The 24,171-nt window shown below is 39.4% G+C and overlaps 1 protein-coding gene across 1 annotated transcript in view; it reads left to right on the top strand.

Annotated features, from left to right (window-relative positions):
- Positions 1–21,332, top strand: part of igsf11 (immunoglobulin superfamily member 11) — a 327,969-nt gene extending 306,637 nt beyond the window's left edge. The window contains exons 4-8 of the mRNA XM_061918978.1: positions 266–473; positions 3,680–3,835; positions 9,221–9,343; positions 12,810–12,957; positions 14,883–21,332. Coding sequence (XP_061774962.1) covers positions 266–473; positions 3,680–3,835; positions 9,221–9,343; positions 12,810–12,957; positions 14,883–15,438 — 1,191 coding nt within the window. The 3' untranslated portion in view covers positions 15,439–21,332. The remainder of the gene's footprint in view (positions 1–265; positions 474–3,679; positions 3,836–9,220; positions 9,344–12,809; positions 12,958–14,882) is intronic.
- Positions 21,333–24,171: the final 2,839 nt, after the last annotated feature.

Below are 24,171 nucleotides of genomic sequence, written 5' to 3'. Positions count from 1 at the left end.
CCCTATCCTATTTCTGACATTTCCTTAAAGTTAAATCAAAATCTGTCTGTAACTTGTTGTGAGCAAATACACATATAAACAAACACCAGTAAATAAATAACCTCCTTAATAGAATGTCTGCCAGAGCATAAGAAGAACATATTTATATTCATTATTATTTTCATCAAAACAATTGTTATATCCACTTTGATCTTGCTCAAGTCCTTCCAACGCTCACATTCCTCTAACTTAATAGCTTCCTCTTCCCCTTCCTGTCCCAATCCAGGTGATTATCTACCAGGGCGGCCAGGTGTTCAGCCTCGCCAACCACCTCAACGGTCGTGTGGGGTTTGTGTCCACCATGCCAAGTACAAGTGCCTCCATCTTCATCAACAACACCCAGCTGTCAGACACAGGGACCTACCAGTGTCTGGTCAACAACCTCCCGGACAGAGGGGGGCGCAATATTGGTGTCATCGGGTTGACTGTGCTAGGTAGCTACGCTGTGTCATATTTGTTGTCTTACATTTCCTTGAAAGGGGAGCTGCGCTTTTTGGGGATTTTTAACTATCGTTTACAATCATTATGAAAGACATGACGACGGATGTTGTTTTTTTCCTATTCTAACTCGCAAATAAACATAACGAAACGTCTGCTTACAGCGGAACCAATGAGTCCTCTATTTTGACCAAAAAACCCAAAAAATAACCATACAAAAATATTTTTTATTAGTGATATTGTTATTATAAGCGCTAATGCAGACAAACTATTTATAGCGCCGCCATGATGACGATTTTGTGTGCCAGTATTGCCATGATCGACTGATCAGCTGCTTCCTCGTTCCTTGCCCGTCAAACTTTATTGTAGCTCATAATTCATGCCTCTCACCTGGATAGTAGAAGGACGAGGATGTATTCCGACAAGTTGGTACCCTTTGACAGCCAATTTACACCCGGAAATCGCGAGAACAACACTAAAACACGCTTGACTCCACCTCCCTTTTCTTTGCGAGGATATTGAGTCATTCGTCATCTAAGTGGTATTATACGAACATCTTTGAAGTTGGCATCCTAATGACAGCGAACATCGTAAAGTAAGTGGTTTATTATGTTTGTTGGCGCTCATAAAGTCTTCAGTGATGCATTTTTTAAATTACATTACGTGTATACTTACATAATGTACCGTATTTTCCGGGTCTTAGGGCGCACCGGATTATAAGGCGCACTGCCGATGAATGGTCTATTATCTATCCTTTTTCATATATAAGGCGCACCAGATTATAAGGCTCACTGCCGATGAATGGTCTATTTAAAAAAAAATAAAACATTTCATATATAAGGTGCATCGGATTATTGGGCGCGTTAAAGGTCTCTTTTTTTTTTTCTAAAAGGAAAACACTTCCTTATGGTCTACATAACATGTAACGGTGGTTATTTGGTCAAAATGTGGCATAGATTATGTTTTACAGACCATCTTCAAGTCGCTTTCTCACAGTCGCCCTAAGTTGCGTCGTTTTGTGGGCGGTCTTATTTACGTGGCTCAGCTTCGGCAGCGTCTTCTCCCCATCATCTTTGTTGTAGCGGTGTAGCGTGCAAGGACGGGAGTGGCAGAAGTGTCAAAAGATGGAGCTAACTGTTTTAATGACATTCAGACTTTACTAAAATCAATCACGGAGCGGCATCTCCTCATCCGTGGTTCACTAGTGCTACAAAATGTGTCCCATGAAAAAATGTCAGACCGGAACTCTCTAATAACTAAAGTTTCTTGGGTGATTAATGTAAAGTCAATACGCCGGTACGTTTTAGCGCTTTCATGGTGAGTGTACTGACAGATATAAGTAAGAACTTTACGATACTTTATATTAAAAATGGCAACAACGGAGGATGAATATCATATAACAAGAAAATGGAGAAAAAGAAGAAGCTTATCGACTATGTTCTCGATACAGACTACAAAGGCGGATTTGCGCAATTTTTTGGGATATGCAAATTTTAAATACAGTTTAGCAGGTTCAAACGGTAAGAAAATTTGTTTTTGCATAATATTGCCATTAAAACGCCAGATAATATGTCTTACCTTAAGCACACACTATAATAATACTCGTATGTATCCATCAAGCGGTGCTTACCAAAGTTGACTAAAACATTTTGATAGATTTTTGAGCGCCGTGTGTAATGTTCTATATTTTCAATGGAACAAAAAAAATCTTGGTGGTGTTTGCTTGAGTCATATTGCCATCATAGTGCAGTCTACACATATCTCTTATGTTTGATTGCTATATACTGGTCACTCTTATCATTACACCATGTACCAAATAAAATTATTTCGAGGTCGGCAAGCAAAACCAGAATTATTCCGTACATTAGGCCAGTCGAGTTTTGAGAAAATAAAAAGATTTTAAGTGTGCCTTATTGTCCGGAAAATACGGTATATAAAACCTTAATGGAGGTGTTGGATGATTTTTAGGGGCTTTTATAGGCAGATTTAATCGGCTGCTATAGGCTTCATTGTAAGCTGACTTTTGATTGCATTAATTTACTACCGTATTTTCCGGATTATAAATCCCTCCTGAGTATACGTCGCACCGACCGAAAATGCATAATAAAAAAGGAAAAAACATATATACGTCGCACTGGAGTATAAATCTAATTTTTGGGGGAAATTTATTTGATAAAATCCAACATCAAGAATAGACATTTGAAAGGCAATTTAAAATAGATAAAAATAGTGAACAACAGGCTGAATAAGTGTTCGTTATATGACGCATAAATAACCAACTGAGAAGGTGCCTGGTATGTTAACGTAACATATTATGGTAAGTCATTCAAATAACTATAACATATAGAACATGCTATACGTTTACCAAACAATCTGTCACTCCTAATCGATAAATCCGATGAAATCTTCTTCCTCGATGTCGCTTCTAAACAACTCTGTCAACTCCAAAGGTATGCGACGCTTCCTCTTGTCCTTTTCTGCTGCATATTTCACTACGTCCAGCTTGTAATCTGCAGTACATGATTTCCTTTTCAGTGCCATTTTTGTTCAGCCCTTCTCACTTTTTATAAGTTACCGCCAACGATGAAATGATCCATTTTAATAGCTATGGCAGTAGCATATAGCAGTTAGCATTCCATGACCCGAAATGCACTTCTGCCATGACCCTCCCCCGCCAAATTCTTATTGGTTGACGTGTGTGTGACGATTTCTGACATTTTCTTCGTCTCTTCCGCGAATGAGATAAATAACATTATTTGATATTTTATGGTAATGTGTTAATAATTTCACACATAAGTCGCTCCAGAGTATAAGTCGCACCCCCGGCCAAACTATGAAAAAAAACTGCGACTTACAGTCCGAAAAATACGGTATTTGGAATGCATAAACAAAATGTCTTTCATAACGATTGTGAACAAGAGTCCAAAAAAAAAAATTGCAATTCTTTTTAAGATTATCACCTTTTTTTTACCACTAAATCCTTCCGTAGCTCTTTGTAGTCAGTATATTTATTTTATTTTGGGCCAAATTACAGCAGAGAGAATTCACTCAGTGTACATTATAAAAGCCCAGTGCACCCAGAAAGCCTCACAATCCTTTCAAAGCATACAGTATAATTTACAGTCTAATCAAGCGAAAAATTGGCTGTGATTCCTCTTGTAAAGCGATTAACCTGTCACCACCCACTCCTTTGTTCCGCCAGTGCCCCCTTCGGTGCCGGCCTGTCGGATCCAGGGAACGCTGGATGTGGGCAGCGACATCATGTTGTTTTGCAACTCGGACGAAGGTATTCCCACACCGTCCTACTCGTGGGAGAAGCTGGACGCGCTGCCCAAGCTGCCGCACAACGCCATGCAAGGTATTAGAAACAAGCTGGCCATCGGGGTTCCCTTTTGCCCCACCTTTGCTGGTAAATGTAACACACACCTAGAATAAGGCCCCCTCCCTCCCATCATCACCACCGTCACCGTGTGTGAGGCCTGCGCCACCTGCAGTTCCCCCTCTTGTGATGCTGCTGAGGATCAACGACTAATGGAGTCGTGCGTAAAGCGTGTGTTTTGTGACCTTACCGCACACCCCAGTCTCTCTCATGCTGACGGCCATTTTACACGCTTCGTCCAAGAAGCCCGTGTTGAACTGGATGTTGGTTTTCAGCAACAGAGAGCACCCGGTTTAGTGGCCTCTCCTTTCTTTTCCGGCAGTGCCCTCCGCACTGTACATTCTCCATCACCTGCTTCATTGTGTGTACGCCATTGGTCAATTAAACCAGTGTTTTTCAACCACCGTGCAGCGGCAGATACAGTTTGGTGTGCCGTGGGAGATTATCTAATTTAAAGGCCTACTGAAATGAGATTTTCTTATTCAAGCGGGGATAGCAGGTCCATTCTATGTGTCATACTTGATCATTTCGCGATATTGCCATATTTTTGCTGAAAGGATTTAGTTGAGAACATCGAGTATAAGTTCACAACTTTTGGTTGCTAATAAAACTGCCTTGCCTTTACCGGAAGTAGCAGACGATGTGCGCGTGACGTCATAATGTGAGCCACCAGCAGTAAGAGCAATTCGGGCTGAGAAAGCGACAATTTCCCCGTTAATTTGAGCGAGGATGAAAGATTTGTGGATGAGGATATTGATAGTGAAGGACTAGAAAAAATTAAATAAAATAAAAAGCGACGGCTCCGGGCGGCGGCAGTGTGAGCGTTTCAGATATAATTAGACACATTTACTAGGATCATTCTGGAAAATCCCTTATCTGCTTATTGTTTTAAAAGTATTTTATTGAGATTGTAAAGACATACCTCAAAGTCGGATGGCTGCGGTGAAAACACCAGTGTCTCAGAGAGAAGCACAGGAGGCAAGCTCACAGCTGCCTTTTTTGACCGCTACTGCAGGAGGACGCAAAATCCACTGAGGTCTCCGGTAAGATATATATCACAATTTTCCCATCCAAAAACATGCTGGTTGACGTAGAGAAACATGTTCGCTTGAGCGCTCCGTGTTAAAGCTTCACAACAAACAAAGAAACACCGGCTGTGTCTCGGTGCTAAAGGCAGCTGCAATCCACCGCTTTCCACCAACAGCATTGTTCTTTATAGTCTCCATTATTAATTGAACAAATTGAAAAAGATTCCGCAACACAGATGTCCAAATTACTGTGTAATTATGTGATGAAAAGAGACAACTTTTAGCCGTAAGTGGTGCTGAACTAGTATGTCCCCTCCAACCAATAACGTCACAAACACGCGTCATCATACGCGTCATCTTTCCGCGACGTTTTTAAGAAGAAACTCCGCGGGAAATTTAAAATTGTAATTAGTAAACTAAACCGGCCATATTGGCATGTGTTGCAATGTTAATATATAAACTATCAGACTGCGTGGTCGGTAGTAGTGGGTTTCAAGTAGGCCTTTACCCTATTTGGGTTAAAAATAATCTTTGCAAACCAGTAATTATAGTCTGAAAATGATGTGTTACTCGGCAGAGTAACAGCGTAATACTGTTCCATATCAGTAGGTGGCAGCCGGTATCTAATTTCTTTGTAGATGTCGGAAACAGCAGGAGGCAGGTTGCAGGTAAAAAGATGTCTAATGCTTAAACCAAAAATGAATAAATGGTGGGTGCCCCTAGGACAGGGGTCGGCGACCTTCACCACTCAAAGAGCCATTTTGACCCGTTCCACAAAAAAAAGAAGACAATGGGAGCCACAAAACTCTTTTGAAATTTAAAATGAAACAACACAGCATAAAGAGTTTTTTTTTTTTACTTTGTGCTATGTGTAAACCAGGGATCTTAGACACGCGGCCCGTGAGTTTTACATGAATTCCGCTTCACAGCATTACACTTGTCAACCCTCCCAAATTTTCCGGGAGGTTCCCGAATTCCCAAAGCAACCTTTCCCGCGTATATCTGCTGATGGTCACCCAGATAACAATATTAAGGGCGTGCTATTAAGACACTGCCTTTGACGCCTTCTACAACATGTACAAACAGCTTGCCAGTCCAGTAACATGTTGTATGTGGCTTCCGCAGATACACGTACACGACTGCAAGGCATAGTTGTTCAACAGCCATACAGGTTACACTGAAGGTTGTGGTATAAACACCTTTAACACTCTTACTAATATGCGACACACTGTGAACCCAAACCAAACAAGAATGACAAACAAATTTTGGGAGAACATCCGCACTGTAACACATTATAAACGCAACATACCAATTACCCAGAATCCCATGCACCTATGACTGTTCCTGGCTATATTATACACCCCGATAGCACCAAACCCCCCCGTGCGTCAGTTGAGGTGGGGGTGCGGGGGTGTATGATATAGCCAGGAATAGTCATGGATGCAAAGGATTCTGGGTATTTGTTGTGTTGCGTTTATAATGTGTTACAGTGCGGATGTTCTCCCGAAATGTGTTTGTCATTTTTGTTTGGTGTGGGTTCACAGTGTGGCGCATATTAGTAAGAGGGTTAAAGTTGTTTACATCACAACCTTCAGTTCAACCTGTATGGCTGTTGACCAAGTATGCCTTGCAATCCCGTACGTGTGACGATAGAAGCAGCGAAATCCAAGCGTCCGGCCGTCACGCAGATAGCATGGTGTAAAGGCGGGCTTCATGACATGTTGTAGAGGACGTTAAAAGTAAAGCCATCACGGCACGCCCTAAATATTGTAGTCCGAGTGAAATTCGGAGAATGATAGTCCCGGGTGATGTCCGGGACAGGCACCAAAATCCGGAAACCCCCCGAAATAATCGGGGGGGGTCGGCTATTATACAGCTGAGCCACATTGGAGTGGCCAAAGAGCCGCGGGTTGCCGACCCCTGCCCCAGGGAAATGCACTGAAGTTTAGGGATGGCTATGCAGAACAAAACAAAGACTGAACTGGAAACAAAGTAAACAAAAACAAAATGCTTGACGACAGCAAAGACTTACAGTGGACGGCGTCCACAATGTACATCCGAACATGACATTACAATCAACAATGTCCCCACAGAGAAGGATTAAAAACAACTGAAATATTCTTGATTGTTAACACAAAGTAGATGCGGGCAATATCGCTCAAAGGAAGACATGAAACTGCTACAGGAAAATGCCACCAAAATAGGAGCGCAAGACAAGAACTAAAACACTACGCACAGGAAAACAGCAAAAAAAGTCCAAATAAGTCATGGTGTGATGTGACAGGTGGTGACAGTACACCTACTTTGAGACAAGAGCTATATTGATGCATGCTTGGTTATGGTTTAAAGTCATATCCAACAATTGCGACAACAACTTTTTACTGTCAACTAAGTTTAGTTTTTTACTGATTTCTGCAGGTGGTGTGCCTCCGGATTTTTTAAAAGCAAAACATGTGCCTTGGCTCAAAAAAGGTTGAAAAACACTGAATTAAGGGATGCTATACTTAAAAGCGAAGTGTATGTGTAAAAAAAAACAACTATGTTGATTTGAGTAAAAAATAAAAAAATGCATTAAAGTGCAACTGCACTTTATTTCATTGTATTTTGCCCATCCTCCGAAATCATTACGTGGTACCAGAACACATGTTTTTCAGTTTTTTTCGGAGCATTCTAAATAGTTAAGAACTGCTGTTAAGGAGGCGGCTGACAATGCAAAACCAACCCTAAACATTTTATATACACAGTAGTGTTGTCCCAATTCCAATATTTTGGTACCGGTACCAAAATTATTTCAATACTTTTCTATATAAAGGGGACCACAAAAAATTGCATTATTGACTTTATTTTAACCACACATTTACGGTATATTAAACATGTTTCTTATTGCAGTTAATCATTCAATAAAATAGTGAACATACTAGACAACTTGTCTTTTGGTAGTAAGTAAACGAACAAAGGCTCTGAATTTAGTCTGCTGACATATGCGGTAACATATTGTGTCATTTTCTATTATATTATTTTGTCAAAATTATTAAGGACAAGTGGTAGAATATGGATGGATGTATGGATGGATGGAAGTGGTAGAAAATGAATTATTAATCTACTTGTTCATTTACTGTTAATATATGTGTATGTATATATAATATATATATATATATATATACACATATATATATATATATATTTATATATATATATATATATATATATATATATATATACATACACACATATATATGTATATGTATATATATATATATCTATATATATATATATATATACACACACACATACATGCATATCTATATATGTACTGTATATATAGACATAAATTTTCAGGTGAAAGATTACAATATTGTGCAAAGGTTGGTTTATACCAGTAATTTAATTTACAAGGTGAAACCAATATATGACATAAGCTCAAGATATTGCAAGACTTATTTTGATATAGTTTTGATGATTCTGGCTTACAGTATATGAACACCACAAATGGAACATTTCAGAATTTTTAAAAAAACTTTTAAAACTGTAGATTAATCGTTAAAATTGTAACAAATAAAAGCTTGACATATTTCACTTTATAATGAGTTTATATCACATATTAGAATTTGATAGAAATTAAGGAATTGTGGAAATTAAGTTTTATATACAGCTGTATTATCATAATTTATTTTAATTTGTATATGTATATATTATCATTCAATATATGATTGTATTATATATATTAAAAACTGGTGTAAAACATGTTTTACACTAGTATTCAGTCTCAATCTCATAGCTTTTTTTGCTTTTATTGAATGTCCCCATTTCTCTAGCTTATTATTTTCTATTTATAATCAACAAGAATTTCATTTGTAACCTTTTTTTCAAGAAATTAATGTTTTTTTTTCCCCCCTTCATTCTGTACATGCTATATAGTATTTCATGGCCTATATTTTTCTTTTGCAACCCCATCTTTTTGAGAATAATGTACATTTAAATGGCAATATGTAAGAAATATTTTAGACATCCCCTGGTAAATTTTACAGTCCGAATGAATTGCCATAATTTTAAATTTAAAATAACAATACAAAAATAAAATCAGATAATTAGAAAAACACCTTGCATCCATCCAGTGGCTCGTGAAACACTTTTTCTATCAAAGCTAACTAGCTCCCTCTGCTGGTTATTGTTGGCAATAGTTCAAATGATGATAACATTGGGACTAAAATACAATTGAACACATTGTAATGTAACATATACTGTCTCTCTCTGTGTGTGCAACAATGTATCTCTATGCTATTTAGTTGAGAGTATCCATGCTTTAATTACAATGCCGCCTGTGTGTGTTCCACAGACCAGATGCAGGGCACTGTAACGCTGAGAAACATCAGCAGCAGCACCTCAGGACTCTACCAGTGCACCTCCAGCAATGTTATAGGAAAGAGCACATGCTTGATCAATCTGCAGGTTGTCGCACGTAAGTACATCACATGTGTGACATTTTTGTTTATAGACATTTCACTAGAGAACGGAAAGATTGGCGGGACAAGTTTAAAAGCTCGACGTCTATGCAAAGTCATGAAAAAAATTGGTTAAACTTTGCATATTTGACAGACCAAAGTGAGGACTGATGTGTGTCGGATAGGCTTGACAGTAAAGAATGTTAACACTTTTTTTTTAATCCTGTTCTGAAAACGCAGGATACACTACGTTGCCGAAAGTATATATTGTCAGGCTTGCCACTGACAGTTTGTTTGTGTTTTAGTTTTTCCTCTGTGTGTGTTTAGTATTTCCTGTTTTTATTTCCTTATTTTGTCTGTTTCCTGTTTTTTTCCCTGTGCGCTGTTTTCCCCTCATCTGCGGCTGATTGGTATTTGACCACACCTGGTGTCAATCAGCCCGCTCCTATTTGTACCTGCTTTTGTCCTCCAGTCAGTGCTGGAGTATTGTCTTTTCGATGTAGCTCTTGTCGCTCCTGTCGTGTCGTGCCGTGTCTTGTATTTGCAGCGTAGCGGTTAGCTATATCCGTTAGATCAGGGGTCGGGAACCTTTTTGGCTGAGAGAGCCATGAAAGCCAAATATTTTAAAATGTATTTCCTTGAGAGCTATGTCATATTTTTTTAACACTAAATAAAACTAAATGGGTACTTTTTTTAAGTGAGACCAACATTTTTAGAGTATATTAAGTCTCTAATTCTTTTTAATAACATTGTTATTTCTTGAACAGGTACGGTAGAAAACGGATGGATGGATTAAAATGCATGAGAATGTTTTATATCTTGAACGCTATTTGTAACATCGTGATTATCGGCGGAATAATCCATTCCTTATCGTGTTAAGCAACGTCAGCTAAGATTTATCTGAGAGCCAGATGCAGTCATCAAAAGAGCCACATCTGGCTCTAGAGCCGTAGGTTCCCTACCCCTGCGTTAGATGTTTGTAGCTTACTGATCTTTGTTCCCTGCTTCCAGTTTATTTTGTACTACACGTTACGACTTTTGTTTTCCTGCTCACTACCCGCTAGCTTCCACACTTTTTGTTTTTGCTAGCTTCCATGTTAAGCTCCTTTTATTTTCTATCCCCCATGCTAGCTCCCTTAGTTTGTTATCCGCCTTGTGCGCGCTTTTGGTTGTACCCCTTTGGTTTGTTCTTGTTGTAATATTTTGATTAAATCATGTTTTCCTGTTCAATGCCTGCCTCCGTCTCTGCATCTTGGTGTTCGTCACAAACTAACTTTTTCAGAGTTAGTTTGTGACGTAAGCTACAAACATCTAATGGTTATAGCTTACCGCTATGCTGCAAATACATGACACGGCACAACACGACAGGAGCGACAATAGCGACATCGACAAGACAATAATCCTGCACTGACTGGAGGACAAAAGCAGGTACAAATAGGATCGGGCTGATTGACACCAGGTGTGGCCAGGTGCCAATCAGCCGCATCTGAGGGAAAAACAGCGCACAGAGAAAAAAACAGGAAACAGACAAAATAAAAGCGCTGACAGGAACTAAAAACAGGAAATGCTAAACACACACAGTGGAAAAAACTAAAACACAAACAAACTGTCAGGGGCAAACCTGACAATATGGCCACCCATCCAAATGATCAGAGTCAGGTGTTCTAATCACTTAGCCTGGCCACAAGTGTATAAAATCAAGCACTTGGGCATGGAGACTGTTGCTACAAACATTTGTAAAAGAATGTGTTATGTTTGACTAAGGGGAGATGACGGCAATAGACACTAGGCGAATGTATGTACAATAATTTATTATAAATACAGTCAATATATGTATAATAATACAAAACAATACTAACAAATAAGCTTACCTAAGAAAATGGAGTGTGTCAAAACCCAAGAGTGTGTGAGGCTGTGTGTAGTAAGCTGAAGTGTGTGTTAACAAGTGTTGATGAGAACGAAGGAACGAGGCACTCTTTGGGGCAGGCAGGTGATCCGGGGTGAGACAGAGGCGTCAGATTCCGGTGGCAGTTGAGATCCAGAGCAACGTAAGGAAAACACTGCGGGAACGCGGGAGCAGACAGGGGACAAATCAAGCCACGGAGAGGAAACAAGGATAGAGCATAAAGCTTGTTGCTTGCAGTACACCATTTGAGAACTAAGTTCCCGCCAGGATCCTTGGGTCCACTAGTCCTTTAAGCAGCTCGTCCTCATCAATACCAGGTGTGCGGATTGATGATTATCTGCAGACGTGTCGCTGCGTGGGCGTGCTGCTCTCAGCGCGAGCAGGGGGGTGTCCGAGCGCGCTGTCAGCGGACGTCCCGGCAGGAACGGGTTCGAGTCCACGCCGTGACAGAATGGACCGCTCTCAAGAGTTCATTGATTACCAGCGAGGAACTGTCATAGGATGCCCCCTGTGCCACAAATCCAGTCGTGAAATGTCCTCGCTCCTAAATATTCCAAAGTCAACTGTCGGCTTTATTATAAGACAGTGGAAGAGTTTGGGAACAACAGCAACTCAGCCACAAAATGGTAGCTCACGGAAATTGACAGAAAGGGTTCAGCAGATGCTGAAGCGCAAAGTGCAAAGATTTTCTGCACAGTCAGTTGCTACAGAGCGCCAAACTTCATGTGACCTTCCAATTAACCCACGTACAGTACGCAGAGAGCTTCATGGAATGGGTTCCCATGGCCGAGCAGCTGCATCTAAGCCATACATCACCACGTCCAATGCAAAGTGTCGGATGCAGTTGTGAAAAGCACGTCGCCACTGGACTCTCATGCAGTGAAGACGCCTTCTCTGGAGTGATGAATCACGCTTTTCCATCTGGCCATCTGATGGACGAGTCTGGATTTGGAGGTTGCCAGGAGAACGGTCATTTTCTGACTGCATTGTGCCGAGTGTGAAATTCAGTGGAGGAGAAATTATGGTGTGGGGTTATTTTTCGGGAGTTGGGCTTGGCCCCTTAGTTCCAGTGAAAGGAACTTTGAATGCCCCAGGATACCAAAACATTTTGGACAAGTCCATGCTCCCAACCTTGTGGGAACAGTTTGGAGCGGGCCACTTCCTCTTCTAACATGACTGTGCACCAGTGCACAAAGCAAGGTCCATGTGGATGAACTTGACTGGCTTGCACAGAGTCCTGACCTGAACCCGATAGAAGACCTTTGGGATGATTTAAAACAGAGACTGAGAGCCAGGCCTTCTCGACCAACATCAGTGTGTGACCTCACCAATGCGCTTTTGGAAGAACGGTCGAAAATTCCTATAAACACACTCTGCAACCTTGTGGACAGCCTTCCCAGGAGAGTTGAAGCTGTAATATTGAACCCTATGGGTTAGGAATGAGATGGTGATTCAAGTTCATGTGCTGGTCAAGGCAGGTGGCCAAATACTTTTGGCAATATAGTGTATGTTGAAGCTCTGTGACGGACTATTTTTTAATTTTGTTTCAATTGTTGCTGTTTTTCTGTGTTTTCCAGCCCAGCCTAAGGGTGTTGGTCTGATAGCAGGAACAATTGCTACCGGAGTGCTGGCCATCATCATCTGCTCCATGTTAGTGGTGGTCACCCTTTACTACTGGAAGAATAAGAACAAGTATGACGAGGAGGAGATCCCCAATGAAATCAGGTAGCTCGATCATTTATTTTTCAGAAGCTACAGCAGGGAAGGGATTCATACGGCCCGGGTGAGAGGAAGGGTGGGGGGGTCAATCATTTTGCAATGCAGTCTGCTGAAAATGATGGAAAACGCTACTCTAAGTAGCAACTAACGCTGAGGTCAAAGTTGTAACTATCACAAATCACATTTTCAGATATTCAAATGCTATTGTCACGTTTCATGTGTTAGGTATACCGTGATGAATAGGACCATATGAATACCCTTCCTACTGCAGTTAAATATGTCGGATAACAACGGTAGGTATAAAAACACAAGCCTGTTGATTATTAACCGTCTGGGATGGACTTATGCTGTATTTAATTAGGTAAAAATTAAAGTGGTATTTGTTGATTTTGCAACGTCTTTTATCTGATATTTTAAATGCAAGCCGATCAAATGAGTTGGTTTTTTTTGCCAAAATCGGACAAATGTCAATATCTGATCGGGACACCACTAATTACCACTCTACTTCTGAATAAGTCTGCTGTGTCCACTTGTTTAACTTTTTTTGGTTAGGGGAAGTAACATTTATTCCAGATGATGTATAGTATGGAGGCTAAATGGGACACATTTAAATAAAGAAATATTTAATGTTGTCCCTAACACGGACAACATTCACACTCACATTCACATACTCGGGCCAATTTACTGTTGCCAATCAACCTATCCCCAGGTACATGTAATCCATTATTATCATACATATATATATATATATATATATATATATATATATATATATATATATATATATATATCCATCCATTTTCTACATATATATATATATATATGTATATATATATATATATATATATATATATATATATATATATATGTATATGTATATGTATATATATGTATATGTATATATATATGTATATATATATATATATGCAGTGGGGCAAAAAAGTATTTAGTCAGCCACCGATTGTGCAAGTTCTCCCACTTAAAATGATGACAGAGGTCTGTAATTTTCATCATAGGTACACTTCAACTGTGAGAGACAGAATATGGGGGGAAAAATCTAGGAATTCACATTGTAGGAATTTTAAAGAATTTATTTGTAAATTATGGTGAAAAATAAGTATTTGGTCTACCATTCAAAGCTCTCACTGATGGAAGGAGGTTTTGGCTCAAAATCTCACGATACATGGCCCCATTCATTCTTTCCTTAACACGGATCAATCGTCCTGTCCCCTTAGCAGAAAAACAGCCCCAAATCATGATGTTTCCACCCCCATGCTTCACAGTAGGTGTGGTGTTCTTGGGTTTCAACTCATTATTCTTCTTCCTCCAAACACGAGTTGAGTTCATACCAAAAATTTCTATTTTGGTTTCATCTGACCACATGATATTCTACCAATCCTCTGCTGTATCATCCATGTATCCATTTTGGTATAAACTCAACTCCTTGTGTTTGGAGGAAGAAGAATACTGAGTTGCATCCCAGGAACACCACACCTACTGTGAAGCATGGGGGTGGAAACATCATGCTTTGGGGCTGTTTTTCTGCTAAGGGGACAGGACGATTGATCCGTGTTAAGGAAAGAATGAATGGGGCCATGTATCGTGAGGTTTTGAGCCAAAACCTCCTTCCATCAGCGAGAGCTTTGAATGGTCGACCAAATACTTATTTTCTACCATAATTTACGAATAAATTCTTTAAAATTCCTACAATGCGTATTCCTGGATTTTTTTTTTCACATTCTGTCTCTCACAGTTGAAGTGTACCTATGATGAAAATTACAGACCTCCGTCATCATTTTAAGTGGGAGAACGTGCACTGTGTATCCATATATATATGTGTATATATATATATATATATATATATATACACACACACAGTATATTTCAAAAGTGGACATGCCCGGTCACTGACCTCTCTCCCGCGTCCACAGGGAAGACGACCTCCCACCGAAGAGGTCGTCGTCAGTGAAGGCTTTCCACGCCGACGCCTCGTCTTCAGAGAACGACACCCTGACGTCCACCAACACCTACAACAGTCGCTACTGGCACAACCCCAAACCCAACTACGACACCAACTCCTACACGCGCTACAACGGGGACACGCGGCAGACCTTCTCCAACGCGGTCCACGGCGCACACGGACACAGACAGTCCCAGAACCCGGGACACGGCCACGGCTCGGCGGTCCCTCCCACGCCGGGCTCGGCCCCGCTGTCTCGCCACGCCCAGCCCGCGACGACGACGTCCTCCTTTGCCAACGGCAGCCACACGCTCCCGCCGCCCAAGACCCTGGTGGTCACCACAAACTCCGCCCCCTCCCCGCCCACCATGGTGCGCAGCAACGGCTCCGTGAGCCTGAAGCCCGTGGTGACGCCCACGCACGGGCAGCATACGCACTCCTACGCCGTGAGTCAGGCCACGCTGGAGCGGATGGGGGCGGTGCCCGTCATGGTGCCCGCCCAGAGCAGAGCAGGCTCGCTGGTCTGAGCTCCGCCTGGAAAACAGGACTTAAAAGAGTTTTTGTTGAAATCCAGTGAAGAAAATGAAATTGAGTATGGGCTGAACCAGCCTGCTGCCCTTTATTTTACCACGACAACTGTGTCTTTCTCTACTCCTCCTTTTCTATCTCACAACAAACTACAGTGCAGAGTTCATAAAATGCCAATTTCTTGATGGAAACCATCATCCGGGTTTATTTGAAGGTGGAAGATTTAAATCACGCTTTTATTGGATTTTACTTTCTTTTTGGAACGATTCATTAGCGCAGTGAGCTGGAAATCCTTCATAAATGCATGTGTCCTGTGTTATGCGATAAGAAATTCATTATTTCTGTCACAGGTGTTATGTCTAATGTAACAAATGTCACAAATAATAGTGATCCCGATGATGATGCATCGATAAAGTGAATGTTTGATACGAGGGTTGAAATGGCCTTAGAAGAGAAGAGAATGATGCAATATAATATACCTAATTATAAACAAAGACTTTATTGTGTCTATGCACTTTTTAGAGCAACTTAGACAGCCTGCCATCTTCTAGAAATCGTATTATTCTTGTCATGTTTCTTCATTTTTTGGGGTAAAAAAAAAAAAATGGAGTTAGAGTGGTACCTCGGCTTTTGTTAGTCAAAAGGTTTGACTAAAAAATTGATTCATTGCAGCGCATACAGAAAACAAACACAGCAAAGCTTTCTTTTTTTGTGTACAATACAATTAGTAGGATGAGAATAATAACATTAATACTAATAATGGTAGTCATATGTATAAGCTGTAGGGGTTTAACGGTACACAAAAATTTCGGTTCGGTACATACCTCGGTTTAGAGGTCACGGTTCGGTTCATTTTCGGTACAGTAAGAAATCAACAAAATATACATTTTTTGGTTATTTATTTACCAAATTTGTAAACAATGGCTTTATCCTTTTAACATTGGGAACACTATAATAATTCTGCCCACGTTAATCAACATTAAACTGCCTCAAGTTGTTGCTCAGATTAAATAAAATGACAAAACTTTTCTTCTACATATAACAAGTGCAACATTAAACAGTTTCAAGTCAACTCATCATGCTTAATTTATTACAGCATTTGGGAAGCCTGTAGTTGATTTTTATTATATAAATGTTATATTTTTGTCAATATGTGATAGCAGGAACCCTGCCATTCAAAACTAGGCTGCTACATTACTAATGATTAATGTAACTACAGCTGAAAAAATAGTACAATAGCAATAGGAGAGACTATTCATCCCTGAACACCATGGAGTTCAAGTGAAATAACAGACAGACAGGGCTTTGCTGCCCCAACACACACTCCCGCGCACACACACACACAAAATGAGCTAACGTTACGCTAAAAGCTAATTAGCCTTCACCTCAAGCTATGACTGCAGCGAGCAAGTTTCTAGAACGTCAACGGGCTCATAGCGATGTAACTAAAACGTTGACTGAGAGGTGTTTATTATAATTTGGGGAAAGTACGCAGCCTTATGTTCACCTGCTAAACACCTTTCTGCTCGACGCTGAAGCATTGACTACATGCGCTCTGAATACGCACTGCTGATTGGCTGTTATCGCTTCGTATCAGATGGTTGTGTGGGTGGGACAATGCTGGGTGCTGACACAGAGGCAGAAGAAACAAATCAGCTTGTTAAGACGTTAGCTTTGAAACTTGTTCGATACACCCCGTACCCAACCGAAACCCCCGTACCGAAACGGTTCAATACAAATACACATACCGTTACACCCCTAATAAACTGAGAAGGTAATATACATGATAATAATAGTAGACTAAAAAATAAACAATACCTTTTAGACATCCAACCCGTTTTCGAGAGAATAATTAAAGTTTTACCTGCAGAAAACAATTAAAAACACAGATAAATGATGAATAAAATAGTAACATGTTTTCCTTTCATTTAAGGATGAAGACACACAGGCCCTTCTGTCTTAAATTCAACGTTGTTTCTCACCTTCTTTATCAAAGTGCTGGCATTTTCAACTTTCTTTGGCCCCAAGGTGGCTTTTTTCGTACTTTGGGGCAGGATCTGTTTGGGCACTCGATTCTGAGGAATGACAGAAATGACTACTGCAGTTTATTATTTTTTTCTTTAAAAAAGACACAAATTTAAATATATAATTAATATAACCGTCAAAGTATAATGATTGAATCAGATTAAGAAGGTCTAAGACTACCTTTATTCCCTACGAAAAATACAAAAAAATGTGTTCCGCCAGGAAGGATGAGGTGATAGAAGAAAGATGAAAATATGAATATCCCTTTTTTGCATATCATTGCAAATAACTGTGGTGCGTTTAAGGACCCTTGTTTTAGGTTAGAAACAGGGGTGTCACTAGGTTTGAAAGACGGGGGGAGGTTCACTACTAATAATCAATTCACTGACGACAATATTACGTGAATTCGCTAATCTCGACGTTACATTCTGAAGTAAATATTGAAATATTTATAATCATTTGAGTGAATAATGGTAGGTTATATGATTATTTAAATTCCTACTCTGGCCACTTTATATTGAAATTGTGTGTTTTTTGTAAGGAAACTGACTTTTTCCCCCCCAAAATAAAACCAATTTATTTTGTTGTTTTTTTGGTATATTTTGTAGATATTTTAATCGCATCTTTAAAAAAAAAATCTAAAACCTGAATCAAATTGTGTTTTAAACATCTTGTTTCAATCAAATCCATGCAATGATGGGTTTGTTTTATTCCATGTGAACGTACCAAGTGTGTGTGTATTAGGTGCTGATATTGGGCTTAGGGTGGATTGGGGGGCCCCCCTCATGAGTCTTGGGGCCCAGAATTTGAGTATGATACCCAAGATGGTCTAAGAAGGTGAAAATCCATCCATCGGTCCATTTTCTACCGCTTATTCCCCTTTGGGGTCGCGGGGGGCGCTGGTGCCCATCTCAGCTACAATCGAGCGGAAGGCGGCGTACACCCTGGACAAGTCCCCACCTCATCGCCGGGCAGATAGACAGACAACATTCACACTGAAAGTGAAAATGTTCATTACAAAAAAACGAGGTACCACTTTACATGCTTTTCATTGGACAATGATGACTAAATACCGCTTTTGAAATGAAAAGACATGGCAAAGTTGTGTTTATTTTTTTAGACCACGCTCATCCTTTTCTGATTTATGTCACATCCGTGCTGCTGGTACGAGAAAAAAAAGTCTTATTTGACAAATGCTTTATGAAAAGAGAAGTGTACAGTAGGGAAGGGATTCATATGGCTCCATTACTGGGTGGATCTCGCGTGAGGGGAAGTGGGAGGGGGGGGGTTGATAATTTTGCAATGCAGTCTGCTGAAAATGACGGAAAGCGCCACCCTACATCAAAGTTGGAATTGCGCATTTTAAGATATCTGGCGGCTAAATTGGATCGTGCAACCCCTGATTTGTCACGTTTCATGTTTCAGGTAAACAGGGCCATGTTTATCCCCTTCCTACTGTATATTTAAATGGTGGTCCCCCCCCCCCCCCCCCCCCCCCCATCCTGCGCAGGAAAACATCCGCGGTTTTCTACTGTACATATTGCGACTTCGGCTCTAGACTAGAATTAAAGGTAAAACGAATTTAACTCATCTATGTTCTAACACCTAACCTGTTCACTGGTGAGCCGGAGCCTATCCCAGCTGACTCTGGACAAGAGGCAGGGCACATATAGAAAACCAAAAACCATTCACACTTTTAGACCACAGGGAGAACACATTTTTTCACTTATTTTTTTGCATTAGAGGCATATAAACATAATATTTGAAATCATTGAAGGGATTGTAATTGTAGATGTTTTTTTGTTGTTGTTGCAGGTTTGCTTTTACATTATGTACGCTCAACAAATAAACACAGGACCAGTCTAGAAGGTCAGACTTTTTTTTTTTTATGCATTAACACCAATATACTGTACTGATCATCATTCTTGCTTATGCAGCGGTTATGTGTGTGTTCAATCTGTGTGTTGAAGAAGTGCTGCGAAAAATGCAAAGTCCTTCTGTCACCTTCTCGTGTTTATTGTAAACTCAAGTCGAATCGTGCCATTCTGCAGACAAACGAGGTGAAAAACTTAACCGTCAACTTAACGTGTCAACTAGCCATTATAATGTTGACAACCTGTGGACGGAAGTATTGAGGCACATCTTCAGAATTAGAGCAGGGGTCACCAACTTTTTTGAAAGCAAGAGCTACTTCTTGGGTACTGATTAATGCGAAGGGCTACCAGTTTGATACACACTTAAAAAAATTGCCAGAAATAGCCCATTTGCTCAATTTACCTTTAATAAATAAATCCATATATATATATATATATATATATATATATATATATATATATATATATATATATATATATATATATATACAAAAAATGTGTATTTCTGTCTGTCATTCCGTCGTACATTTTTTTTTCCTTTTACGGAAGGTTTTTTGTAGAGAATAAATGATGAAAAAAACGCTTAATTGAACACTTTTAAAGAGGATAAAACAGAAAAAAAAAGAAAATTAAGTTTCGAAACATAGTCTATCTTCAATTTCGACTCTTTAAGATTCAAAATTCAACCGAAAAAAAGAAGAGAAAAACTACCTAATTCGAATCTTTTTGAAAAAAATTTAAAAAATAATTTATAGAACATCATTAGTAATTTTTCCTGATTAAGATTCATTTGAGAATTTTGATGACATGTTTTAAATAGGTTAAAATCCAATCTGCATTTTGTTAGAATATATAACAAATTGGACCAAGCTATATTTCTAATAAAGACAAAAATTTAAAAGAAATTCAAAAGATTTAAATTTGATTCTAAAGATTTTTCTAGATTTGCCAGAATATTTATTTTATTTTATTTTAATCATAAGTTTAAACAAATATTTCACAAATATTCTTCGTCTAAAAAACAGAAGCTAAAATGAAGAATTAAAATAAAATGTATTTATTATTTTTTACAAAAAAAAAAAAAAAAAATTACTTGAACATTGATTTAGATTGTCAGGAAAGAAGAGGAAGCAATTTAAAAGGTAAACAGGTTTAAAAATCATAAAATAATTTTTAAGGTTGTATTTTCCCTCTAAAATTGTCTTTCGGAAAGTTATAAGACGCAAAGTAAAAAAATAAAGGAATTTATTTAAACAAGTAAAAACCAAGTCTTTAAAATATATTCTGGGATTTTCAAATTCTGTTTAAGTTTTGTCTCTTTTAGAATTAAAAATGTCGAGCAAAGCAAGACCAGCTAGTAAAAAAATACAATTTAAAAAATAGAGGCAGCTCACTGGTAAGTGCTGCTATTTGAGCTATTTTTAGAAAAGGCCAGCGGGTGACTCATCTGGTCCTTACGGGCTACCTGGTTCCCGCGGGCACCGTGTTGGTGACCCCTGAATTAGACTTAGGACAAACATCCTGAATATTAGTTATTTATAGTAACTTGACAGGCATTCTTTTCATGATGCTGTGCTTCCAGCTCAAATAAACATTGGATGGTCCATATGGTTTCTTTCATATTTACAGTCATAATGGCCTTTTGTCTCATTACTTTTGTGCATACTATTCATTAATAAGTCATATTTGTGCCCTCCTGTCCCTTATTTTGCCTGACCGTCCATTGATATTCCACTCCATCTAGGATATGTACTGTTATTCTTCAGAGGACAGTTCAAATGTGGATGTTATGTGCTCAAACAGTGATCAAAAGTCTGATGTCCCACGGCCACGAATTAGCATCAATCAAGTTATGTACAGTAAATAATGACCAAACCAATTTGTAAATATGTAAAGAGATATACTTGTTCTTACTGTTGGTTTGAAATGTCATATAGGTAAAAAAATAAATAATAATAATAACACTTGTAGAGAATAAAAAAATGTTGATACATTCTTGTGTTTTGATTGTCTTCTTTACCATCTCAAAACTGCACATGTGTATTAAAATCTACCACTAGATGGCAGTGTTGGCTCTCAAAATGTCCTGCCAAAGCATGACACAACCTGATTATTAGATGCATGAGACTTTCAGAAAAATATCAATGCTCAGTTTTGATTGATATTATTATTATTGGTGCTCACTGCACTGCTTCATACTGAAAGATTGCTTTTTGGTGGGAAAAAACTCAACCAAAAGGAAGAGGAGAGGAAAATTGCAGCATAATTCCAGATGAACATAACCAGATTAAAGGCTTACTGAAACCCACTACTACCCACCACACAGTCTGATAGTTTATATATCAATGATGAAATATTAACATTGCAACACATGCCAATACGGCCGGTTTAGTTTACTAAATTGCAATTTTAAATTTCCCGTGAAGTGTACTGTTGAAAACGTCGCGGTGCTTTTGACGTCTCGGGTTGTGGCGGATATTATTTTCCAGCCCGATCCAAGCTACAAGTAGTCTGCTTCAATCGCATTATTACACAGTATTCTGGACATCTGTGTTGCTGAATCTTTTGCAATTTGTTCAATTAATAATGGAGGAGTCAAAGTAGAAAGATGGAGGTGGGAAGCTTTTAGCCTTTAGCCACACAAACACAGCCGGTGTTTCCTTGTTTGAAATTCCCGAAGGTGAAACTTTACTATGGAACAGAGCGGTCAAGCGGACATGGATCCCGACCACATGTCAACCGGCAGTTTTTCAGTGAGAAAATTGTGGTAATAAGTCGGCTCTTACCGGAGACATCAGCGGAGCTTCCGTCCTGCTGCAGCTGCGTGACTTCCCTCAGAGACACTCGCGGACAACACACCGGTTGCCACACCCCTCCGACTTTCAGGTACTATTTAGTCTCACTAAAGCACTAGCAACACAATAGGCAGATAAAGGATTTTCCAGAATTATCTTAGTAAATGTGTCTAATAACATCTGGATCGCTCCCACTGCAATCACTTTTTTTTTTCTAGTCCTTCACTCTAAATCAATAATGGAGAAGTCAAAGTAGAAAGATGGAGGTGGGAAGCTTTTAGCCTTTAGCCACACAAACACAGTGTTTCCTTGTTTGAAATTCTTGAAGGTGAAGCTTTACTATGGATCAGAGCGGTCAAGCGGACATGGATCCCGACCACATGTCAACCGGCAGGTTTCGGTGAGAAAATTGTGGTAATACCGGGGACTTCAGCGGAGCTTCCGTCCTGCTGCAGCTGCGTGACTTCCTTCAAAGACACTCGCGGTCAACACACCGTGGCAACACCCTTCCAACTTTCAGGTACTATTTAATCTCACTAAAACACTAGCAACACAATAAGCAGATACGGGATTTTCCAGATATATCCTAGTAAATGTGTCTAATAACATCTGAATCGCTCCCACTGCAATCACTTTTTTTTTTCTAGTCCTTCACTCTAAACTAATAATGGAGAAGTCAAAGTAGAAAGATGGAGGTGGGAAGCTTTTAGCCTTTAGCCACACAAACACAGTGTTTCCTTGTTTGAAATTCTTGAAGGTGAAACTTTACTATGGAACAGAGCGGTCAAGCGGACATGGTTCCCGACCACATGTCGACCGGCAGTTTTTCGGTGAGAAAATTGTGGTAATAAGTCGGCTCTTACCGGAGACATAAGCGGAGCTTCCGTCCTGCTGCAGCAGCGTGACTTCCCTCAGAGACTCTCGCGGTCAACACACCGTGGCCACACCCTTCCGACTTTCAGGTACTATTTATTCTCACTAAAACACTAGCAACACAATAGGCAGATAAGGGATTTTCCAGAATTATCCTAGTAAATGTGTCTAATAACATCTGAATCGCCTTTTTTTTCTAGTCCTTCACTCTAAATTTCCTCATCCACGAATCTTTCATCCTCGCTCAATTTAATGGGGGAATTGTCGCTTTCTCGGTCCGAATCGCTCTTGCTGCTAGAGGCTATGATTATAAACAATGTGAGGATGTGAGGAGCCCTACATCCAGTGACGTCACGCGCACATCGTCTGCTACTTTCGGTACAGGCAAGGCTTTTTTATTAGCGACCAAAAGTTGGGAACTTTATAGTCGATGTTCTCGACTAAATCCTTTCAGCAAAAATATGGCAATACCGCGAAATGATCAAGTATGACACATAGAATTGGACCTGCTATGCCTGTTTGAATGAGAAAATCTCATTTCAGTAGGCCTTTAAAGTGGAAGTATTTATAAGGTGTTCAAAGAAACAAGAGGCTGTAATTGCTGCCAAAGGAAAGGCTGTGAATAGTTATGTACATTTGAATTGCAAAAAAATAAAATAAAAAACCCTTTTCACTTTGTCATTAGGAGGTATTGTGTGTAAAATCTTGAGGGAAAACATGTATTTATTCCATTAAGAAACTGTGAAACGCTGCAAATGCTTTCCGAATGCGGTGTGACCCATATCTTAAAAATTAGGAGGTCGTTTACGACAGGGGTGTCAAACCCATTTTAGATCGGGAGCAAAATCTACTCCCAAGTGAGAAAGTGAGACGGACTGGTAAAATCACAGCACGATAACTTAAAAATAAAGACAACTTCAGATTGTTTATTTTTTTTTTGTTTAAAAATAGAACAAGCACATTCTGAAATTGTACAAATCATAATGTTGTTTTTTTTTTTTTTTACATTTACATGTTGCGATTAATAGTATTCTATCTTTATTTGTCGTTATTTATATTTTCTGAATACGTTATGTGAAGTGAATTATATTTATATAGCGCTTTTTCTCTAGTGACTCAAAGCGCTTTACATAGTGAAACCCAATATCTAATTTTTACATTTAAA

This window comes from Nerophis ophidion, linkage group LG13 (assembly GCF_033978795.1).
Source record: "Nerophis ophidion isolate RoL-2023_Sa linkage group LG13, RoL_Noph_v1.0, whole genome shotgun sequence".
Taxonomy (NCBI): domain Eukaryota; kingdom Metazoa; phylum Chordata; class Actinopteri; order Syngnathiformes; family Syngnathidae; genus Nerophis; species Nerophis ophidion.
Note: the sequence above shows the minus strand (reverse complement) of the source record. Positions and strands in the feature narration are given on the sequence as shown.